The sequence below is a fragment of the Botryllus schlosseri genome, chromosome 9, assembly GCF_051294905.1.
Source record: "Botryllus schlosseri isolate E-star chromosome 9, Bs_hap1, whole genome shotgun sequence".
In the NCBI taxonomy this organism is placed as follows: Eukaryota; Metazoa; Chordata; class Ascidiacea; order Stolidobranchia; family Styelidae; genus Botryllus; species Botryllus schlosseri.
Genome location: NC_137244.1, coordinates 6,142,949 through 6,164,858, shown reverse-complemented (window position 1 = coordinate 6,164,858; position 21,910 = coordinate 6,142,949). Strand labels below are relative to the sequence as shown.

The following is a 21,910-nucleotide window of genomic DNA, read 5'->3' as shown; positions in this document are numbered from 1 at the left end:
CGAGTCGAGTAGTAAAAGAAGCTTTTTTTCGAGTACTGAAATTATGCGCTCCTCGCAACTTAAGGTTAATTTACTAACGAGAATTATAGTTTTGATAGTATTTTCCGCTGGGGAAGCCTTGAAACCTTGATTGGCCGTGTCGCAGCCTACGAGACATAATACAAAGCTACGAGCGGTACTGGAAATAACACATTTCCGCAGTCATCTTTATCTCACAACTTGTCAAGAAGTGCAATGAAATCGGTATGGTCGAAAAAATACCAAAGTGTTTTTAATGTGACGGATAACAAGCATTATGTTCTTTGTGGTGGCATAAAAGGTACAAATTTGAACTTTGACATATTATATTGTGTGGTGACGTCATAATGAAAGATACTCGAAAACTCGACTCGACTCGAAGCATTTAACGTGATTCAGAATCGAATCACTCAGGTACTCGATTTTGCCCAGCCCTAGTAGTAACCACTAGTGAACTTGTAAAATTCCTATGAAAAATCGCTTTTTATCAACTTTGCTGCAGTGATTAGGCTCGATGCGTTAGATGTGCTCACGATTCTTACGCTCTCATTCTGGGTATTCCAGATTTCAATGAACTCGTCGTTGAACATTTTTCAACTATGAAATCACGTCGCGCGCAATAGGCCTACTGATACAAACATTAAAATGTGCAGGTATGAACTACTGTACTTCATATTTTCTCTCGAATAATTTGAAATGCGTAATCTTTGTTAGCCATGCCCATGGCCATGCCATGCCATGCCATGCCTAATGTCTATACCCCATACAAATTGTGTGTGACCATCACGAAGTCACATTTTCACGTCGCAATACACTATTGTGACGTCATTTAGACAATTAAAATCGCGTACACCCCTTGCCCCACCACACGATATTGTCACGAGCCGCCACTGCCGTAGATCACTACGTTCCTCATGAGATATGCAATATTAACATCAAGCTATATAGTGTTGGGAACAAGTCACTATACCTTCTAGTCACAAGTCATGTCGAGTCATTGCACATTTTGATTCGAGTCAAGTCATAATTCAAGTCAAGTTGTCTCTTTGAAGTATGATCACGTCATTGCATTTTACTAGCTATTTGAAATACAGAGGGAGTGGCCATTTATTTTAAGTATAGGAACGAATATAGAATTAAATATAGCCTACATGCTAAAAGGCACTGTATCGCTCACATATACGTATAGCTGCTTAACTACGTAAGTAACTCTACAGCCTCAGTCTATAATTATAAGCCAAAATGGAGAATAGAATACGAAATCCTTGAAAGTAGAAACGAATTGATATGATGCAATAAGCTACCCGCACCTACACATCCATGAGATGATTGAAGCCTGCGCTAAATTGACTCATATGATAAACTACATTCGAATTCTATTTAAATCAAACAAGACTTTTGGTTAAGGTGAAAACCGAGCACAGTGAGCAGTCTATAACAGAGATAGATATTTCGTCATAGATTACTTTACTAGTTTACGACAACGTAAGCTCCAATCACTTCGTTTGCGGTCAATTTGTTTGTGATAGAGCAATGGAGACTCAGTGAAGCGCACGGTCATTGGATGATTTGTCGTTCTAACAGGTCACACCTGCGCATCGAGAACAATTCGAACATATATATGAAAGTCACAGTGATTGTTATCGACATCGATTACTTGATGACTTGGAATTGACTCGTAAATTTTGCTCCGAGTCACGAGTTAATCCATATTTCTGATACGCCGAGTAAGTCATTTTTGCAAAGTGACTCGAGTCATGTCAAGTCATACGACAAATGTGACTCGAGTCATCCCAACACTGAGCTATATTCAATATTTCTAGACGTCACAGTCACGTCACAGATAATGTTGATATCACCCGTCAAAACTACAACATTTTATTGTAAAACATGCAAGTAGAATTTCTTCGGCTACACTAATCGTTCATTCAGAGGTATAAAATATTGACAAAAATCAAAGCGGATAAGCATGCATGGCAGGCAAGACGGTTACTTAATTAGGTATCAGTAAAAATGACTGTAGACTCGGGGCCTACGAATATCGTGGGAATCTCATGAAATGAAAGGGACTTGTATTACAAATAATATTGCAACATAGTAGCATATGCAGTAGAGGCATATAACTGAAGACACAGGAACTGTCGAGGCACATTATAAAACTGGTAACTTCTGGTCTCGTCACCAATCTCAAATTTTGTTTTCAACTGAAGCAATTCTAATATAGTTGCAGAATAGAAAGCCTTTTAAATTACGTCACGGAATGCGCAGCTTTGGCCCTCCGAAATCGTTTCGTTATGAAATTATATATTTCGTAATCGGCCCACATTTCCTTCCGTAGCACATCGTGGGCTTCCGCGCTTATTTCATGCTTGTTCACTGTCGTAAATTGATGACGTTTGCTTTCTTCCAAGACCCGCCAAGCTTGCAATGCTCCAGCGAACCACGCTGGTAGGATCCTTTCGAGCAATAGCAACGAACTTTCAAATTCTTCAATGAGCCCAACGAAGACGTATTCGCTCTTTATGTTGCGCTTCGCGATATCAATGGCCCGGCCTGCATTTTCGCCACACAGCACACTCTGCCCGCAGAAGAATTTCGTCAAATACAGACTCAAATAATACCTGGACGAACAGCGAGGATGCATTTTCATGATACATTCGTTGATATCTACGATTTGTTCAGTTCGTGATCGATTTTGACCCACGTTACCAAATTTCTCATAAAAGTAATTAGACACAAATCTGTCGACGGGATCTCTGACAAGGTTGATGTACATCGGCTTCTCCAAACCGAACTCAGTGAAGTTTATAAAATAGACGTGCCGCGAATATACAGCCGGTCTCGGTAGGCTCGTGACGACAGTAGCTTCTTTTCGGACTAATTCCTTGGGCATTCTTTTTTTCATATTATCGTATGCCAGAGCGCCGGGGTGTTGATACAACGTGTAATTGGCACTCAAGTTTCTTGATAAATATTTGATTACGGACAGTAGGGAGGAACTTCCGCTCTTGGGAACCTTGTTGTAAAATACGATTTGGATTTTACCGCCACCTGTCGCCGGTGTAATATCGTCCTTTCCAAAGGCCAGCCATCCCACGGTTGTGATCATGGATAACAGGAACAGCAAGGCGTAAATCGAAGCGCGAGTATAAGACTTTTTCATTCATTAAAAACTGTAGATTACGGTACCTATATCAAAGAAATATATATCAACATCGTCGCTTTTTCGGTACATACACACAACACTGATGATTATTAGTGCAACTTTTTGCAACTTTTTCACAGCTTCCGGCAGCTTCCTAAATACTAAGATGTTATGTAGTATGGTGTTTTAGGTTGTTTGGAGGAGCCTTATATAGCAACGTCTTGCAACTTTTTTCGTTTTTTCATGCAACTTTTTCCGATTTTTCATGCAACTAACTTTTGTCAGGATATATTTGGCACCATATGTAAATGGAACGCTGGATTATTTCACTGTCGTTTGAATTTAATTCTGATTTGACAAACATTCGGGCTAGACCGCCTAAAATTATATTTTCCCTGAATCAATTTTCCGGCTATTGATTTTGTTGATGTCGACAACACTGAGTTTTGCTACAGTGTCTTGGATACGGATCGATTCGAGTAGCATATCTCATATACCCTAATAATATCAAGGAACTTGTTCATAAATGCAACTTTTAGTGCAACTTTTGGGAATAATATATGCAACTTTTTACTGCAACATTTGGGAAAAATGAATGCAACTTTCCACGGATTTGACTGCAGCAAAAACTTGTCCTACTTATGATATGCAGCAGGAGTTCATAAAGTATGTGTGGCGACCCAAACACGGGTCGCGAGGGGAATAACTTTGGGTCGCGACGGCACTAGAGCGATCTTTTAATTGTATGTGATATTTGTTGAATTTCTCGCAACAAAAAATTATTCGAGATTCGCGTGCATTCCTGTAGATGGTTTGTACAATGTACAATATCCAAGGTTGGGCACTATATCCAATAAGCGAGACACGCAGAAAAGTTACTACAGAGTGACTATCATGAACATATATGTTGACCTTTGTATTAGACAAATTGGTTTGAATTCATGATAAGATTTGTCCGACATTGGTTTCTCTGGAAAACGCCGCCGGAGGCTGCTGTAATGAGAAATTTAGAGGTCAACCGCTTCTGCGCCGGGACAGATGAAGACATGAAGTTCTGGCCAGCATATTGCTTTTCAATGTCTGGTGCCAAAGGGATCGAAAAAACCTTTGATAAAAAAGGACCGTCGCAGGTTGGCCGAAACCTTCGATATTGATATGTCCGGTTGCCGAATTGATCAGCCGAATAGTCCCGTCCTTGCAATCTTAGTAGACAGTAGTACGAAAGCAGTATACCAATGCCACTCGCAAAGGAAAATTGCATTACAATTGGGTACAAGTTCATTATATGTCATACGATGGGCGTAAAACGTATCATATCGATATTCTCTTTTATGTGCGAGGTTTGGGTCGCGCGATGCCACCAAATGCGGATTTGGGTCGCGGCCAAAAAAATGTAAGAACGACTGACTGCGCGAGTATCAATCAATTGCAAACGATATGACTGCTCTTTTCAAGTAGGCATAGATACATTACAGTAATAATCTCTCTGATATAGGGAGCGGAGCGGGTACCCCTCAATTTATGAGTGGGTACGTGGGCCATTGTATCGTGGTCTAGCCAAATAAAACGCATTGAACTGAATAACCAGCAGGGTTGTAATGACTCGAGTCACCAATTTCTGATGACTCGACTTGACTACAAATGGATATCAGATTATTAACATGGACGGATTAGGGAATAAGTCCGCCCGGAAATTTCGAAACAAATGCGACCGACTAGCTAATCCGCCCCATCACATTAACAAGGCAACATTTAATTTGATGATGGCAATTGTTTCCTCTCCCCAAGCTGGTCTAGGTGGGGTGCAACTGAGTAGAATGACGCATATAACTATTTAATTGGGCTTCCGATGAAGACATTTCTTGCATTAGAAAAAAATCGTTTAGGATTTTTGAAAACTATAATTTTATTTAAAGTGACTTCGCGTACCACAAGTTGGAAAGAACTGATATGGAGCATTGAACATTTCAGTTTATTCCATAGGATCGCAATTTATTATACCGTATACTGATGCCGCACAGTGATGTTCCCGACTCGTATGCAAGATATACACGTTTTTGTATGTTATGATATAAACAATTGCCGAAAATTAGTTTTTCGTCCGACTACGCACTTTCAAACAAAACTCAAAACATGTTCAACTGACTGACTCAGTAACATGCATTCGTATCGAACGAGAATTGTAGGTGAAACACTGCTGAATAATCACGGGATTGTGATAGATCGCTTTCGATTCCGACTCAATATCAAATACTATCGACAAGTACTTCTCAATAGTTTTCCCAATGTATTCAATGACTTTTTCACATACCCCCTAAAACATTTTAACACCCGTAATGCAAGATCCTCGTCAAAGGGATAACGACCTGGCTAAAAGATCTATCCACTACTTGGAGCCTATATCATATGGAATGCATTACCACAACGTATACGTGAGTTGCCGTTTTAAAAAGGACCTACTTGATTACCTCTTATCGTCATGTTGACACTGCTGTTGCTCTATACCTCGCCCTGGCGCTGTTCTATTGATTTGCAACTTTCTTTTTGCTTTTACTTTCTTTTCAAACTAACATTCGTTACAGTCAGATTATGCAGAGTCAATGCCCCTGTTTGATGCGGTGTGGGTGTAATCAGACTAGTTGACCTCCAAGGTCATATCGATCACTCCTACCTGACACCGAATAGTGTAGCTTACATGCGTCTATTTCTGTATCATTGTCACCGCCCGTTTGATCTGTATTTCGGTTGGATGAAAAGAAGACCCTCTCTCTCTCAAAATATGTTCTCTCCCCAGAACGACAGCTGTGCCATATTTGTGAACCTGTCCGAAACCTGAATATCCAACACTTGACGTAACGAATAATACCGTTAATAATCCCATAAAATAATATCTTTCGTCGCTTTACCAGCAATTTCAACGAGGATACTTCCAAGTGAATATAAGCTCACGCCTTAACGGTATAGGCCAGACCGAACAATGTATTCGGCGTGTGGGTATTGCTACGTTGTTATTGAGCAGAGTGTAAAACGGGTTTCTGTACTTGCTACGGATAATACAATAACAAGTTATACAGCAGTAGCCAACACCCCAATCGCACGGATTTGGTTTTTATGATACAATAAACATCTGAAATCGAGATTGACCCCGTACGCCTACTATATTATTATTTACATCGGACAATGATATCAATTTCATTGATTGGTTGAATAAGCAATATTCGCTTACTACCTACATGTAGTGTATTTCGTTCTTGATGTTGTGGGATTGCGGGTGAAGCTCACAGCAGCGAGGCACTAAATATTCACGAACTGAAAGCTGGCTATTTCGAGCAAACTTTCGTAACAAAGCAGGTAAAATTTTTGAGATTGTCAGGGTGCATGCTCGTTTAGTGTCGATTTTTATGCTGCCAGCCACATGCATAGAGTGGCCCGCAGTTGAAATGCAATAAATTTCAACCAAAAATGTTATAATGAAGTGGAAATTGTAATAGATGAAAAAGGTTCACAGTGCAGAACCTACCAAGGTTCGTTTGTGAACGTGAACCTCTAAATTTCCGAGGTTCACACACAGAACGCGAACGTGGACCTCACGTTCACACCATCTCTAGTTTTTAGTAGTTCTAGTTCTCTAGTACTAGTTGTAGATTTTGAAATGCGAGTAGTTCTTATTCAAGATCTAGTTGCACAGGCACAGTTTGGAACAGATATCGGAGCCGACCAACTGGAAAACGCATGTCGTTTAACTTGAAACGTGATACTGGTGTTATGTTGTATGGTATTCTTGCAGACACTGCTAGCTCGGTATCCTCACTACTGCCAACGGCGTGGCCTTCGAAAACTCCGATACGTTCTATTGCAATTGTATTTGTTTCCGTACTACTATTCCACGCATACGCGCGCACCGCGAAATCGAGATTGCGGAATGAGCGAAGCGTAGCGATACTCGGGCCCTGACAAGGACTATATTGAGTGAGCACTGAGCAGTGTGCAAACTGTGCAATGTGCATTGAAGGGTTTCGAACTGTGGAGGCCGTGAATTATGATTAAGGTTGCGTCAAGATTTAACATCTTGAAATGAATGCTCTTCGTTTACGACTCTAACACTATAGTCTGTAAACAACACATAGCTCAAGCTGACATTTTATGTTATATTCCATTGATTTTTATTCAGTGTGCACTGTACAGTTGTACGTACACGTCTCCTTTTACAACGCCTATGCCCACTGCCCAGTTGGGTGTCTGATTTGTATCGCACTGATTGTATCGCACTATTGTGGTGTATTTATTATCTGACTGAATTGTTAATCATAAACTGAACTGAATTGCGGCATCACTCATAATATGACGATTTGGATTGGATAGGCTTTGAAACCCAAGTTAATTGATGATGTTTCGACTAGTCAATCAATCTGAACAGTATGAAAATAACAACTAATATATAGATGCTGTCCAATCGTATTAGCAAATTACCCATAAAACTCCGGGGCATCCCTGATAAAACTCAACACACTATTGCAGGCTACTGCATAAATAAGTCAATCGAAAGTGTCTTGAGCAACTGACTTGGAATTCATCTCTTCGTTGGCAATTTTTCCTTTTTCTTACGCCGTGACGCAATGTCTCTCGTGTTAAATCGCTCTCTCAGGGACTACAGGGAAAATCCCAATCCCTAAATAATCGGGAACATTTCAAATTTCAACATTCACAACCGGGGCGGCTATTGTAGCCTACGCATTGATCAGTATCAGTAGCAGTTTTGTTACAATTTTGACACAGTTTTGTGTCAATTCAAAACATGTGACCCGTTGGGGAAGCGACAACGTCACGTCGGTGACGGCACCAATGGTTATTGGTTATTACGTTATCAGTTCCATTGCGGTCAGTGTTCAAATTTCAACGACTACTTCACCTCGGAGTCAAATACGCACAAGTACTACGCACGCGCGTCAACGAAGAACAACTAGCTCAATCAATTATTATTATCAATTCAAGCCATTTCAGTGGCGCTCATAGCCTTTTTAGGCCTTGAGCACCACGACATGGATATTGTACAGTTCAATGTCATTGTCTTTTTCAGTATCGTTGACATTCTGCTTTTCTTCAAGTGCTTCGTAACCGTTCACTTTCATTTCACTCTTCACTCTTCAATTCACTCTCCCATACGTTCAACTTCGGGTCTGGTACGCCGACTTTTTGCAGCGTGGCTTGCTGTGTTTCTGGGCCTTTTTAAAACACTGTTAGTACAGGGTTGACAGTAAATTTGAATATTTTATTTCGATTTTCCGACACTAAATTTCAAAAATTTCAATTGGCTCTGCGGCCGCTTCGACTGGTTGGAATTTAGCCAAATCTGGTGTGCAGCGTTTTTTAGGCAACGTAATAATTTAATTAGTGAATCCCCGGAATTTGTAAAATACATTATTTTTGTAACGAATTACTTCCAGTTTTTTAGGGTCGGTTTTGCTTACTTGGATTGTTGGTCATATTTTCAGACTACTTAAGGCAAAACTACTTCCCTCTTTATCTTGTAAAGTAGAAAGTAGTTTTGGGATATCTTTGAATTACTTGAATTAAATAGATTATGATAAGAACTATGCAAAATAGCCACTGTTAAAAAAAGTTTATGTCGACAATCTCGCTGCGAGTGCACTGGCGAAGTCTCCTAATTGCGAATATAGTTAGACTGAATTCTCTAGATTACGCGTATTCATAATTTTCAGGAGGGGGTTCAAATACTAAATGCGAAAAATCAAGTGACAATAAATCATGCGACGTGCTAAGAGAAATTTAAAGTTAAATAAATCTATTATATACTCTACTTTGTGGTCATATACGAAGATCTGCGATAAATGTGACTGGTCCCTTGATACGCTGATGCGTCGGAACTGATGTTTTAGTCATCATCAAATTTCGCAGCAATTTTGTTTGGACTTGCAATTTTGCCTGATGTTATAACTAATTTCGTGAATTACTTCGCGGGCCACACAGAACCTTCTCGCGGGCCACGGGTTGGCCGCCCCTGGCTTGGACGGTTGAGATGGCGAGAAAGCGGTTTTCAACAGGTGTGCCATTTACATCTCGCAAGGGTGCCGCAAGATATTTCTTCGAGAATAATCCTAGTTCAGATCAGTTCGGTTTATTCGCAATCTTTACCAGTTCCATAAACCACAAAAATGCATCTGCCATGAAAAGATAGGAAGGTGTCGAAACGACTTGGAGTGTACAGCAAACGATCAATAATTTAAATCGGGCTCGATGTGAGGTTTGTACATTTCACAAATCAAAAGTGCTGTCATACACGCAATCAACTCCCCCCGCTAATTCGCTTTACCCGACATATCGCGTGCTTTGTGGGGCTGGGCACAATGATTCGAGTACTCGAACCTGAATCGAGTATTAATTCTAATGATTTGAGTCGAGTAGTAAAATACGACATTTCCGAGTAGGCTACTGATATTACGACTCTCGCCACTGAAAACTAATTTATCAACGAGAATTATAGATTCTATACTAATTTTCACTGTGGAAGAATATAGTGTCCTATATGGTGTCGATACAGACAAATCTCACGCCTCAGTGAAATTGTATCACGTCACGATTTTCATTTGGCTACATAGGCAATTTGACGGTCATTTTTGACCGGCTTGCCAAGCATTAAATTTGGTAAAACGGGTATCAATCGAAAGCTGACACTGCACTGATTACGAAAATATAAATTTCATTCCGCTCGTGGCTCTGGAACTCCCACAATCAGCCTCGAATTTTTCATTGTTATGGAGATTGGCATTGAATAGTATATTCATATTGAAATGAACCCGAATATTTTCGGCTGACATTTCAATATGAATATACTATTTAATTGTATATTGAAGTTCTGTACCTCCAAGAAGCTCTTCAGATTGGCATTGGGACGCAACAATGCTGAACAATGCTGTCAGGCTCTTTTTCTCTTGAGCTACTCTCTCGTTTCACCAGACAGCATTGTTGCGTCCCGATGCCGCGGATGAGATGCGAGACGCGGATGAGATGACGAGGAGGAGCTTTGATAAACCTCCAACACTTAGGTAGGGATTCTGCAGTCGACCTCTACATATGGTAATTGAACGGCGAGAACACGGGCTGGTACTTTTGCGCTTTTGATTCCGAAGAGAAGATGTCATTGAATTTTGCGGGGTAGCGCGACCGCAATCGGTGACCATTTCTTTGGCGTCCTCAATCCTCATATCTTGCATGTTTAAACACATTACGGCTTACGACTAGAGCTGGGCAAAATAGGGTACCTGAGTGATTCGATTCTGAATTACGTAATATGCTTCGAGTCGAGTCGAGTATTCGAGTATCACTTATTAAGACGTCACAGCAGTATGTACTATGTAAAAGTTCAAATATGTACCTTTTATGCCACCACAAAAATATAACGCTCCTTATCCCGTCACCTTATAGATACTTGGGTATTTTCACGACCATACCAATTTCATTGCACTTGTTGTTAATGTTGTGGGATGTCTTCGGAAATGTGGTAATTCCAGTAACGTTCGTACCTTTGTACTATGTCTCGTATGCTGCGAGATGACCAATCAAGGATTCAAGGGCTTCCTCAGTGGAAAATAGTATCAAAACTATAATTCTCGTTGGTTAACTTTCAGTTGCGAGGAGCGTATAATTTCAGTACTCGAAAAAAAAACGTCTTTTACTACTCGACACGAATCATTATAAATAATACTCGATTCAGATCCGAGTACTCAAATCATTGTGCCGAGCCCTATTTACGACTCATCAAATTCGAGAAGAAATATATCAACGCGAGAAAGAGTTTCGTAATTAGATGTAGAGCTGTGTCTTTTTCAATTCAAACGATAGGCAGATATTAGACTCCTGTCAAATTGAAAAGTACGCACGAGCTTCGCCTTCAAGTCTGTCAAGCCCAAAGCTTGCGATCGGACTTTCAGTTGATCTCAACAGGCAATATATAGCTATATTGATATTTCCTGTATTTTATTTGGCTAAGCTGGTGTATGCATATCGGGGAACTCTAGCACCGAGAGTACTATCCTCCGTTAGGTTATAGCAGGGGTGGGCAAACTTTTCAGCTCTCGCCGGTCGCATTCAACATCTGATTACTTTCGCGGGCCGCACTATGGTAAATCCGCATTTATAAACTAAAACGGATGCTTCTATTCGATTATCGAAAGCGGTGATTCTAGAATGTGCGGTCGATACACCAATATGTGGGCAAGAACCGATTTACAAGTATGTACCGCATGATAGGACGAACTCTGCAACATGAGATAACATTTCGGGGATGAACAGTAGATTTTCGAGTGTTGCAGCGATTTTGAGCTCGCGCGCCTTCTCGAATAAAAAGTTTCGATGAAAATCATATCGATGACAGTGAAGCAAAAACTGCTCGACTGTTCCAGGGACTGTACAATGGTCGCATAGGTCAGTATCGCCACATCCGATTTTGTATGAATGCGCTTTCTGTGGTATTTGTCAGCCAGCGACGGTCATTTCTGGCCAGGGTTTTATCGCCGCCAATCTTTTTGGCACCACACTGTATCCGTTGATATGTTGCCTAAAACTTAATGCCTTCATGTGTCCTGGCGCGCAAGGGGTTCGCCTCGTAAGTCCACTCTCTCATAGTCCCGCACTATAGATCATTGCACACGCCTACACTAAAGAATCCAATCGGTGCCCGACAGCGTTTTTTTTTTTCAGGGATTACAAGGTCGCACAATAAATCATCTCGTGAATTGAAACCAATTTATGTAATACAAAGGTCAGCACATTTTTATGATCAAGTCAAGTTGTTGTAATGACTTTTTCAAGTGTCTCGCTTATTGGCCGACTGTGTCCTCGGACATCTACAAACGATCCATACGTTTATGCGGCCTTCTCTTTTTGTTTACAATGTCCTTGGCCGTGGTGCTAAATGCCATCAGGCGATAAGTGCCAAACCTTTATGTTTAATAAATAACAACAACAAACGATACATCGGAAATCGGGCCACGCGCGAAGAATTTTTGTCGAAGCTCAACAAATATTTCATACTCAAAAGATCGCTTTGATGCCATTGCGACCAAAAATTATACCCTTTACGACCCATACTTTCTGAACCCCTGATATAAAGTAACCGTATATTATGTAGATTAAAACAATTTAAATGTTGATTTGATGATAACGCACATGCGTCAGAAACATTACCGAGATTTTTAATATTGGCCATCAAGAATCAATTCGCCAAAATAAGGGATGAAAGTAGGTTGTACTGATTCTTGAGATATGAAATTTGAATGTGTGCATAAAGTTTGGCTTATAAATATATTGATTCCATATGTTGATTTCGCGTTTGGTCAAGTTTCAGAATACACAATGCTGACACCAGCAATCCAGCATGTTACCTTTAAATGCGTTTCAACAAAGGGCGGACTGTATTAAACTTGCCTATTTCACGTTATTTTGTGGGGACAATTAGGTTGATTTAATTTGCAACCCATAATTTGATAAATTGTGCCTAATTTGGATGTTTAGATTTAAATGGCGATTTGAATTGCAGCAACAAATTCATTATAATAATGCCATATTATGACGAGTAATCGATATTGCCTTACCATCTACGCCGGAACAGAAGTAGGCCTATCAATCAGTTAATTCTTTATTGATCGCAACATTCGTAGAATTCATCTTCAACTTTCCGCTATTTGTATCATTTAGGACAACTCGTTATAAATGAGTTAAGACGTAAGTTTTAAATGATTTGCAACTAACTTTGCATAGAGGGCGAATCTACCAAAACACGCACCAATCGGTTTTTACAAGTGCAACACTGAAAACAATGAATGTTCTAAAATCACAATTGTGATCCGAGCTAACTCATTTCCGTTTCAATTCTCTCGGATATTTAGCAACCAAAGCGTTTCAAAATGTGTTGTCCCCGAGGTCGGGCTACTGTGCTAACAATAAAATCAGAAAATGCAATACCGAGTTTATGACTTATAAGAAAAAGATTAACAATTTGCTCTAGTAATTTGATTCTTCACGGTAAATTATTATAAATATTCATATCAGGTTTCTCGATGCCTTCGTGGGCCGCACAAAACGTTGTTGCGGGCCGTAGTTTGCCCATCGCTGGGTTGTAGTAACCCTAATCATACAGGTGGGTGGTGATATTAGTGCGACTCCGACGTAATTTAATATACACGTTGGACATGAAGGTGGATTTGCTTATGTAATATGAATGATGACAAGAAACAAAATAAGAATATTTGTCAAGATTTGCTGCTTGCGCGTTTTGCTGCGCACAGTGCACATTTTTGAACCCGGAGATGTGAGTATATAAGTAATGAGTATGAGTAATTATACAATCGATATATTGTGCATGCAGGTCGCGACTGCCGGTATAGACACCATAGACAGTAGACACCAGACAGCAGTCGCTTCAATACTCCTTAATTTTCACACTATATGGCTGCGCCCAGGAATACATCTGAATTCACTTCGTTACAACTTCCCTGCCGAGGGTTTTCTTACGCGAAAGTTGAAACCATCATACAATAAGAACCGGATGCGCGTTGCACAGTGTTGTCAACAGACACGTCGAAATAATAGGGTTACTGAAAATTGGGAGCTGTCATTATTATTATTTCATGATACTATTATACAGTTGCACTTATAGTTTTTCAGGCGTTGTGAACCCGGCACAGATATTTTTCAACATTTGAATGCATTTTGCTGACTCCGTCTTTTCCGCATATATCAGTCTCTCTCTTTCTCTCTTATTCACGCGTCTTTAATTGGATCATTGCACCCGATGCTAGGTCCATTTTCATGTATGCAATTATACCGAGGGAGCCCAGCTAAACTCAGCGCATTGCCTTTTCCAGGACTTTTCGACGTAGCCTATCTATAGAAGACTTGAACAACGAGAAGAAGCTTTCCCAAATAATGTTAGAATTAGAATTATAGCTACACAGTAGTTTTTCAAATTACATTAAAATAAAAATTTAAGCTATCTGTCTTTTTCAAATTACATTAGATTTAGAATTACTGAATTCGCAAAAAACGTGGACAAGGGACATTGAATCAAGTTCAGCTCATTATCATTGTTCACTGTTCAGTGTTCATTCTCATGCACGATTGCGCAATGCGCATGCATTAAAATAGCAAATGTCGGTACAGTAAACTTGGCCCGTTTCGCAATATAAAGTTATCCTGTAGCACTTACAGGAAAACCAGAAATCAGAATAGAAATCAAATTAGAGCATAGAAACATTTCAAAAATGACATTTGAATAATTAGAGCAAAAAAAAATATCACAAATTAGATTAGATTTAGCCGGTATTTGGCTCTAATTATTCAAATTAGCCAACTGAAACCGAGTATACTATGCCTGCGAATATGTGTTGTCGGCATTAGCTTTACGGATTTGACAATGGATGTTGCTTCCTTGCTAAAACACTGCAATGAAGTCAGATTACGACTGTCGCATATTGGTACGATAATACAGGCTCCAGCATCAGCTCAGCACCTTAATCGTCGTTATTGACAGCCATTAGTAATAGTCAATTTGAAAGTAATTGCATTCGATCAGGAAACAACAGTCAATCACTCTGTTTTATGTTTTGCATGATGGTGATGTAGGGCCTACGCTGTTGTACAGTTTAACTCTGCGTAACACGACAATCAATTTCAATCATTCTCGAGTTGCATATGTGTAGCATAGAGTCACTGCTGCGCAAGTGCGCGTCGAAAGCAAGTGAAATCCATAACACATGGCAATTGCTGGCAACTTGGTGTTAAAGCTAAAACATGTCCATTTTGTTTCAATAATCATTGCGCCGTCGACTGAGCATGAGCAATGAGCATGAGCATGCAGCTAAGTTAAATGTTGTAGGGTAGAATGACGTCTCGCAGCCAATTATAGCGATATAGCCTGCAGGGATAGGTCAACTTTTGAGATAATAGAGGCAGAATAAATCTATTTACCCAACAAACCAGATATATAACTGTAGCGAGAGATAAGCTATTGCACGGGCTGCAGGAATTAGGAATTAGGGCCTACTCGGACGAGCCGAGCTCGTATTCCGGTAGTCTATATAAATGGGGGAGTTATAGTTCATATCCCAGCCTGGCGCCGTTGGATTAGGCATACCAACAACATCTGTGGTATCTGACTCATGCGTAAGCCAATGCCTATTGCCTATTCACACTATATCGGATCTATCCTATATGCATGATTTGTGCGTGCTGAGCGTTTCTTTCCGGATGTCAACATCAAAATTTCAGAAAGGCATCTAAATTTTAATAAATGGAGGAGTAATGTCGGACAACATCTGATGCTAAATGATGATACATGTAAAGTTAGCTACATGTTCCCTGTGATTTCGACTCAACTGAAGAAATTATATGAGACACGTCCAAAACTTTCAGACGTTTCGCAGTATCATTTTGCATTCTCTGGGGAAAACGTCACCTTGAGAATTGGTGCGTATCAGACTTGTACAAACTACCCATTTAGTTATTTGATGGTCAACTAACTAGCGGTTTTTTGAGTCATTCTACTTCTAGTTCTAGTTGGGGATTTTGAAAAATTGAGTATAGTTGTAGCTAGTTCTTGTTGCAGATTTTGAAAATTCAGTAGTTTTAGTTCTAGTTGCGGATTTTGAATACCGGGCAGTTCTAGTTATAGTTGCTAGTTTTAAAAATTGAGTAGATCTAGTTCTAGTTCTAGTTGCGCTTTTTGAAAATCCAGTAGTTTGCTGTACAAAGTCTAGTGTCTGGTGCGTATGGATTGCCAAGCGATTCCGGAGTTTAATGAATTCATCAGGTGTTATATTCATGATTACTCGTAATTGTTATTTCGAACCCTGTCTAATTTCGCACGTTTTCGTTGGAGTAGTTTGAGTTGCTAGTTACAGCAGCGGACAGTTCTTGCGTGGGAATGTGTACTGTGTAGCTAGATGTATGGAGTAGATATCGACGTTTCACCCGTTGTACTTCAATACTGTCATCCGATAAACTACGAAGGAGAAGCTCGATATACTTACTGAGGCGAAGATTCGTTTTCTGTTGCGTTAGATCGGTCGAGAAATTCTTGTTCGGGGTAGGTGCGGCATTCATATATAATTCATGACTTGATATTAATACCAATGTTTACAAAAAGAAAAAATCACATCACTTTCATGCATTGATATGTATCGACAGAGCAAGGATAATGTAAGATAGCAAGGGTCAAAACCATGTTACTTTGGCACTTGCATTACTGCAGGTGGCATGCGGCATTTGACAATAGTGACACTCTTGGACTCCTGTTGTAACTGTTACAGTAAGGTTAGCTTTGATAGCGTATAATGAAGCATATTATCAGGCACGGTGCCGAGACAGCGTGTTTTGGTTTAGTATACTAGCAAACGTTTGCCCAGAGGCATCCAGTTGTGCGTTTTAAAATGATTTATAGCCTTGATCTGTATTCGTCACATCGAGTTTATTGGCCAGACTTCTTCTATTTGTGGCGCAGTTGCAGAAAATGGTGCAACCTTTTTTAGTGCCATGACCCCTAAAGCAGTCTGGACTAGAGTCTAGACCAGAGGTTGGTAACCTTTTTCCTATTCACTGCCGCATTTGGATCACCTATGTAGCCTACTGCCGCATTCCAGTACCTAAGCCGTAATGAACTAACTGCGGGTGCCAAATACCCATGTTAAACTGCCCAGGTCCATTTCTGGTGAACTCCGGACTATCCTACATTTTCCAGATTCACAAATGAATTTCTTCAAATGGTAATATGTGAATCTACTAATTATTTTATTATTTATCCTTTATCAGCCCATGTGATCAGATTCTTAGGAAATTTATGGCAAAGTGCACATATGATGACGCGTCTTCGGTTGGACCAATTGGTCTTATATAGATTCACTTTGTGGCATGTTGTTATTTCTTGACCTCCCATCAGGATTGTTGGTAGACTTGGTAGTGGAAAGGAATCGCCTAAACGTACCAGAAACAAATTTCTTTCGTGAGGAGCACACGATTCCAAGTTGGTATTTCTATATGGGGCGCATAATTTTCCTACGCTGTTCGCCCCTGTACTGTGGGGCTCGGATTGCAAAGGGCGCGCAACTATATTAAAATCGAAAAATGAAGGATTAGAGCATTGAATCGTCGGTAGCGCGAAGAAAATTTCAAGATTGATTAAAATCTATCATTCGGGAGTCAATTCGTAAATTCAATTTGCCTGTCGACGGCCACCAACACGTACTAATTAGATTACGTGTCACGGCCGCACAAATTTCCTTCCACCCCTGGTGTAGACGAACTCATGCAACCTGCATTGGTAGCATTCAATGTATGTATATAATTCATGCCTGATTACTAGAAAAGGTCAGCACCTTCAAAATTTTGACAAAGCCTTCCATCTCTAATTGAAAATCGCCGAGACTTGAAGCGGCGATGACCCAGAAACGATGCTCAATCTGCAGCGCGTTTCGACTATACTCAGTACTTACTCTCGCTATTCTGGGGCAATGCGCTTGTTGCATTGCTTCTACGCGGCGAACTTCTCCGAAATTCTGTCTTTCTCATTCCTCAGCTTCGCAACAGTCGTCGCATACGCCGTAAGTAAGGCGTATACATTATTTGTTTTCAGCCCTTATACCGGTATTGTGTACGAAGATATCAACACCGAATAACACCGGGCACGATGTTTGAGGAGCTATGGGAGCTTGCTCAGGAAGGGTTAGGAGTATTAACTAGCTCACAGGATGAACAAAAGAGAAAAATCAAAATCTGCGGGGTAAGGGATGAGATCTGTGCTTGCATTGTGGGAATTATTCTATCTATGTGCTAAAATGCTAATGGCACAGTTAGTCGGCATGACGAAAAACTCCTATTGTTCGGTACAGATCTTGCTGCTCGTTTTTGGCGGTATGACGCTGGGCATATCGATGACTTATACAATCTTGAGCTCTGCCAAGATACATGATATGAACGTTATCATGTTCACTGCGATCGCAGGATCAGTTCTTGTAAGAGTGCATATCGCTCGTAACGAATTTCAATGAAATGCGTGGTATGTTCTTCAGAGTATCATCACTGGAGTCATTGCAGCTTGCATACGGCAGTCGACGTATAAAAGGGAAATCATCATGGTTAGTAATACCGTCGATCGTGCATATCACGAATTTAAATCGCATTGAATGCATCATCTTGCTATAATGTCACCAAGATCAATTCCGAAATATCTACACTACAGTCCCGTGTTCTTGCAGGCCGCGGTGGTATTTATCCTCACCGTGACCGACATCCTTTACCAGTTGGCGTTGATTGGTGTTGCGATACCTTTCAGCCTGAGACAAGCTGACCTATTTATGGGACGTGACGGCGGATATGGAGTGAGTAAATAGTGATGATTATATATTGCAATTTTAATGTTGACCGACCCCGCACCTGTTATAGAAAATAATAGGTATTCTTTGAACTGTATGTATACCTACCGGAGATGAGCGGATTTGATGTAATAGTTTTCGTTTAATGCAAATGTCAGTTAATTGTTGCGCTCGAGTCACTCGCTATAGCCTAATTTAGGGTTACCATACGTCCTCTTTTAAGAGGATTTGTCCTCTTTTTTGACTTTTTTGAAAGTGTCCTCGGAGGACGCCCTTTTGTCCTCTTTTTTGAGATTTTGTCCTCTTTTTTGAAAATTTCGGTCAGATTTAGAGGAAATTGCGAGTGATATGCCGTAAATTAGCACAGAAGTGACGCTCCGGCGGGTATTTCGGAGTGAAAAACGGTGAATTTAGCTCTGAGCGAAAGAATGACCTTTTTTTTCGATGTGGAGAGAAAAACGGTATTTTGAGCTCTGAGCGGACCGGTTTTGCAAGTCTCAAATTTCTGAAAATGTGTCCTCTTTTTAGATTTCCAAAATATGGTAAGCCTATCCTAATTATCAATACCTCAGCTATTTACCAAGCCAGTGCCAGTATCGTGTTTGGCGTCTATCCGTAGGTTTAGTTGTCTATAACTATAAATGAATGCTCCACAGCAGGGCGCTCAAACTTGGATGCTTCATCCGAAGTTAGCCCACGACTATGATTCCAAATGTGAGTTGTTACGATAGGGGGGCGAAAATGGACAAAGGGGGCGACAGGGGGCGAAAATAGCGAAGGGGGAGATGACGCGTTAAAACGGCTATATTGGAGTCAAGGCGGAGAAATGACCTTTTTTTAGTCAAACCACCAAAATTTGGTTGCAAAAGTGTAAAATTCGACATCCAGCCGAAAATTTGACCTTTTTTTTAGTCAACCCGCCGGTGATTCCAGTTCGTATGCCCATTTCTCGGTTTACAAAATTTGGGGGGCCATGATCGGTGTTGAAATTGAAAAAGGGGCGATGAGTCGAAAAAGGTTGGGAACCACTGGTTTAGAGTGTACGGTACTACGAAGACATAACGTAACACGTTCTTCAAATTGACATGGCCTATATAGCCTTCAAAAGGTTTTATGTTTTTATTCATTAGTTATCGACTGTGAAAATTGCTCCTGTCCCGGGTGACTCGGCTCTGAAGACTATGTCATATCGAGCCTCCCGTCTACCTTGCATGTCACATTTCACTGTTACATTTGTGTAGTATTATGTTGATATGTAATGTATACGAATAAAGATTCTCTCTCTCTAATCGCGGGCCGGTCATGGTAAAATCTCATATGGTTAGTGTTTCACGTCAGACAAATTAGCGATAGCTGTAGGCAGTGTTCCCTTAAGTCGCCGCGCACAGAAAAATTTGTGCGGCGCGCAAAGAAGCCGAAGTGATATGAGCCTTTTCAGTCGTCACGCACTGTTGTCCAAGGGCCCGCGCAGTGAGTTTGTGAGTGCGCGCAGTCTCGTGAGAAAATAGACGGAACATCGGTTGTAGGTAGTAGGTTTGAACACTGACGAATGCTGTATGGACATTTCATAACATTATATAATTATTTACTGTGACCGAGGAATAATGGTGGTGAACCCGAAACCGGTGGGATTTCTAACTCCACCACTAATTGAAAACACTGGTATACATATGTCATGGCGTGCAGTGGTTACGAGACTTATGGATATGTGATATGGTATCGCAACCTATGATTTCAACTTACCCTTACGTTTTCCAGACGGCAACATTCGTCATGGTAGTTGCTTTGCTAACACTTGTGGCCGGTGAAGTCATAATCTGCTCCTGTGTCCTCTACTTCGTCTGGCGTTTGCCTGAGTTGGGTGTGGTTTTCTCCTACATCCGATTGAAGCTTAAAATTTAGAGGGTGATGGCTGTCAGGAGTATAGCGATGTGTTGACGTCTACGGATCGTCTCTACGAGCAAATGGAATTATACTTGAAAACGCAATAAATTTCGTTACGGATACAGAACTCCATTTACTGCCAGGTTGCTGGAAGAGTGTTTTGTGTAGTGTAGGTACCTAACGATAAAGAGCGACTACTCATCCTATTTCTTACCATCGGGATGTCTAGGATTGGCTTGAAGCATGCATAATGCATATTATACATAATATACAATGCGTACATGACATCAACAACAATGAATACGCACCTCGCACATTATATTACGTGCTACAAGCCCAGTCTTTGCTATTAGTCTAGCCATAGGCTATCAGCGCGTATCGTACAGGGGTACGGGTACGGGTATCCTATGCGAAGATATACACAGACCAGTTAGGGATATTTTAACGTGGATGTTTTGATTGCGAATTCGAGACAAAATTCGATGACAGAGTTTATAACAGATTAGCGGGTAATACATGGTTTATAAATTTTCATTCGGCAATGATTTCCAACAAGACAAAATGCATGGCCGACGCATGATTGCATCGCGTATCGTTATCCCAGATCGGAGTGTAATGTAAAAAGCCTTCAATAGTGCTAGTTTTGGTATGTTATAAAAAAAACTGTCGAAAAGCAGCCTGCAACTCGTTTCGGGCAATGTGTTATATATGTGTAATCTACGGATACTTTTAATCAAACTTAAATTAAGCAACTCCTAACAGTATAATAGCCTTCAGCAAACAGCAATGGTCGCGTTTCTTTCGAAGGACACCGAACGATCACAATCAAGTTATAATGGTCTTTAATAGGACTTCGTGAACTGCGCCTTGCAAAAACTTCAATAGAACCATAGAACCAAACACACACAAAGGCATAAACGCATCAATAAATTGAGTTTCCAATATTACACTTGAGTTGTCCTAATTAGTTTTTGAAGATTCATCGGTCCGCAAGCAGGGGCCTCGAACTCAAATGTGCGTAGTTTTAGATGACGCAGCGCGTCGCAGCATCACTATTCAATGAATGTCCAATTGCCCATGCAATTGGAAGTGAGCCGGTCTTGCAGATGACATTCCACACACTTCAAGAATATGCGATTTACTATAGTGGCAATTTACACCTGGCACGAAAAGAAAGCGCATTTGAATAAAATTGCAGTGGCAATTATGAGACATGCGCATCGTGCGAGATGACAAATGCATCACGCCATTATCGAATGTAAACATGTTTAGTTATTTAGACTCGATATAATGTCATCATAAAAGCTGCTGCATAATAATTTTGCACCTAGCAGATATCTGACGTGCCATAACACAACATTTTAGAAAAGATTGTTGCGTCCATGGTGGTAACTAAGTTACGGCGTTCCGCGTTACAACTCTTTTTCTAATTTCAAGTTTGACGCAATAAGTCGCTTTGATTTGTCACCGACTCAGTCCG

The 21,910-nt window shown here is 40.5% G+C and overlaps 2 protein-coding genes across 2 annotated transcripts in view; one reads left to right on the top strand and one right to left on the bottom strand.

Annotated features, from left to right (window-relative positions):
• The window catches only part of LOC145446931 (armadillo repeat-containing protein 8-like), a 393,366-nt gene that overhangs the window by 43,020 nt on the left and 328,436 nt on the right, over nucleotides 1-21,910 (bottom strand). The gene's annotated exons all lie outside the window — the stretch shown is intronic.
• LOC145446952 (uncharacterized) lies at nucleotides 15,991-20,557 on the top strand. Its single transcript, XM_080325353.1, has 6 exons — nucleotides 15,991-16,265; nucleotides 17,808-17,954; nucleotides 18,064-18,186; nucleotides 18,244-18,309; nucleotides 18,430-18,552; nucleotides 20,305-20,557. Exons 2-6 carry the CDS (start codon nucleotides 17,862-17,864, stop codon nucleotides 20,446-20,448), a joined length of 549 nt encoding a protein of 182 aa, XP_080181479.1. The 5' UTR covers nucleotides 15,991-16,265; nucleotides 17,808-17,861; the 3' UTR covers nucleotides 20,449-20,557.

Coding starts and splice junctions, on each gene's coding strand:
- LOC145446952 (XM_080325353.1), top strand. CDS start 17,862: ATGTTTGAGGAGCTATGGGAGCTTGCTCAGGAAGGGTTAGGAGTATTA. Junction 17,955..18,063: donor GAAAAATCAAAATCTGCGGG/GTAAGGGATGAG, acceptor TGTTCGGTACAG/ATCTTGCTGCTCGTTTTTGG. Junction 18,553..20,304: donor GACGTGACGGCGGATATGGA/GTGAGTAAATAG, acceptor TACGTTTTCCAG/ACGGCAACATTCGTCATGGT.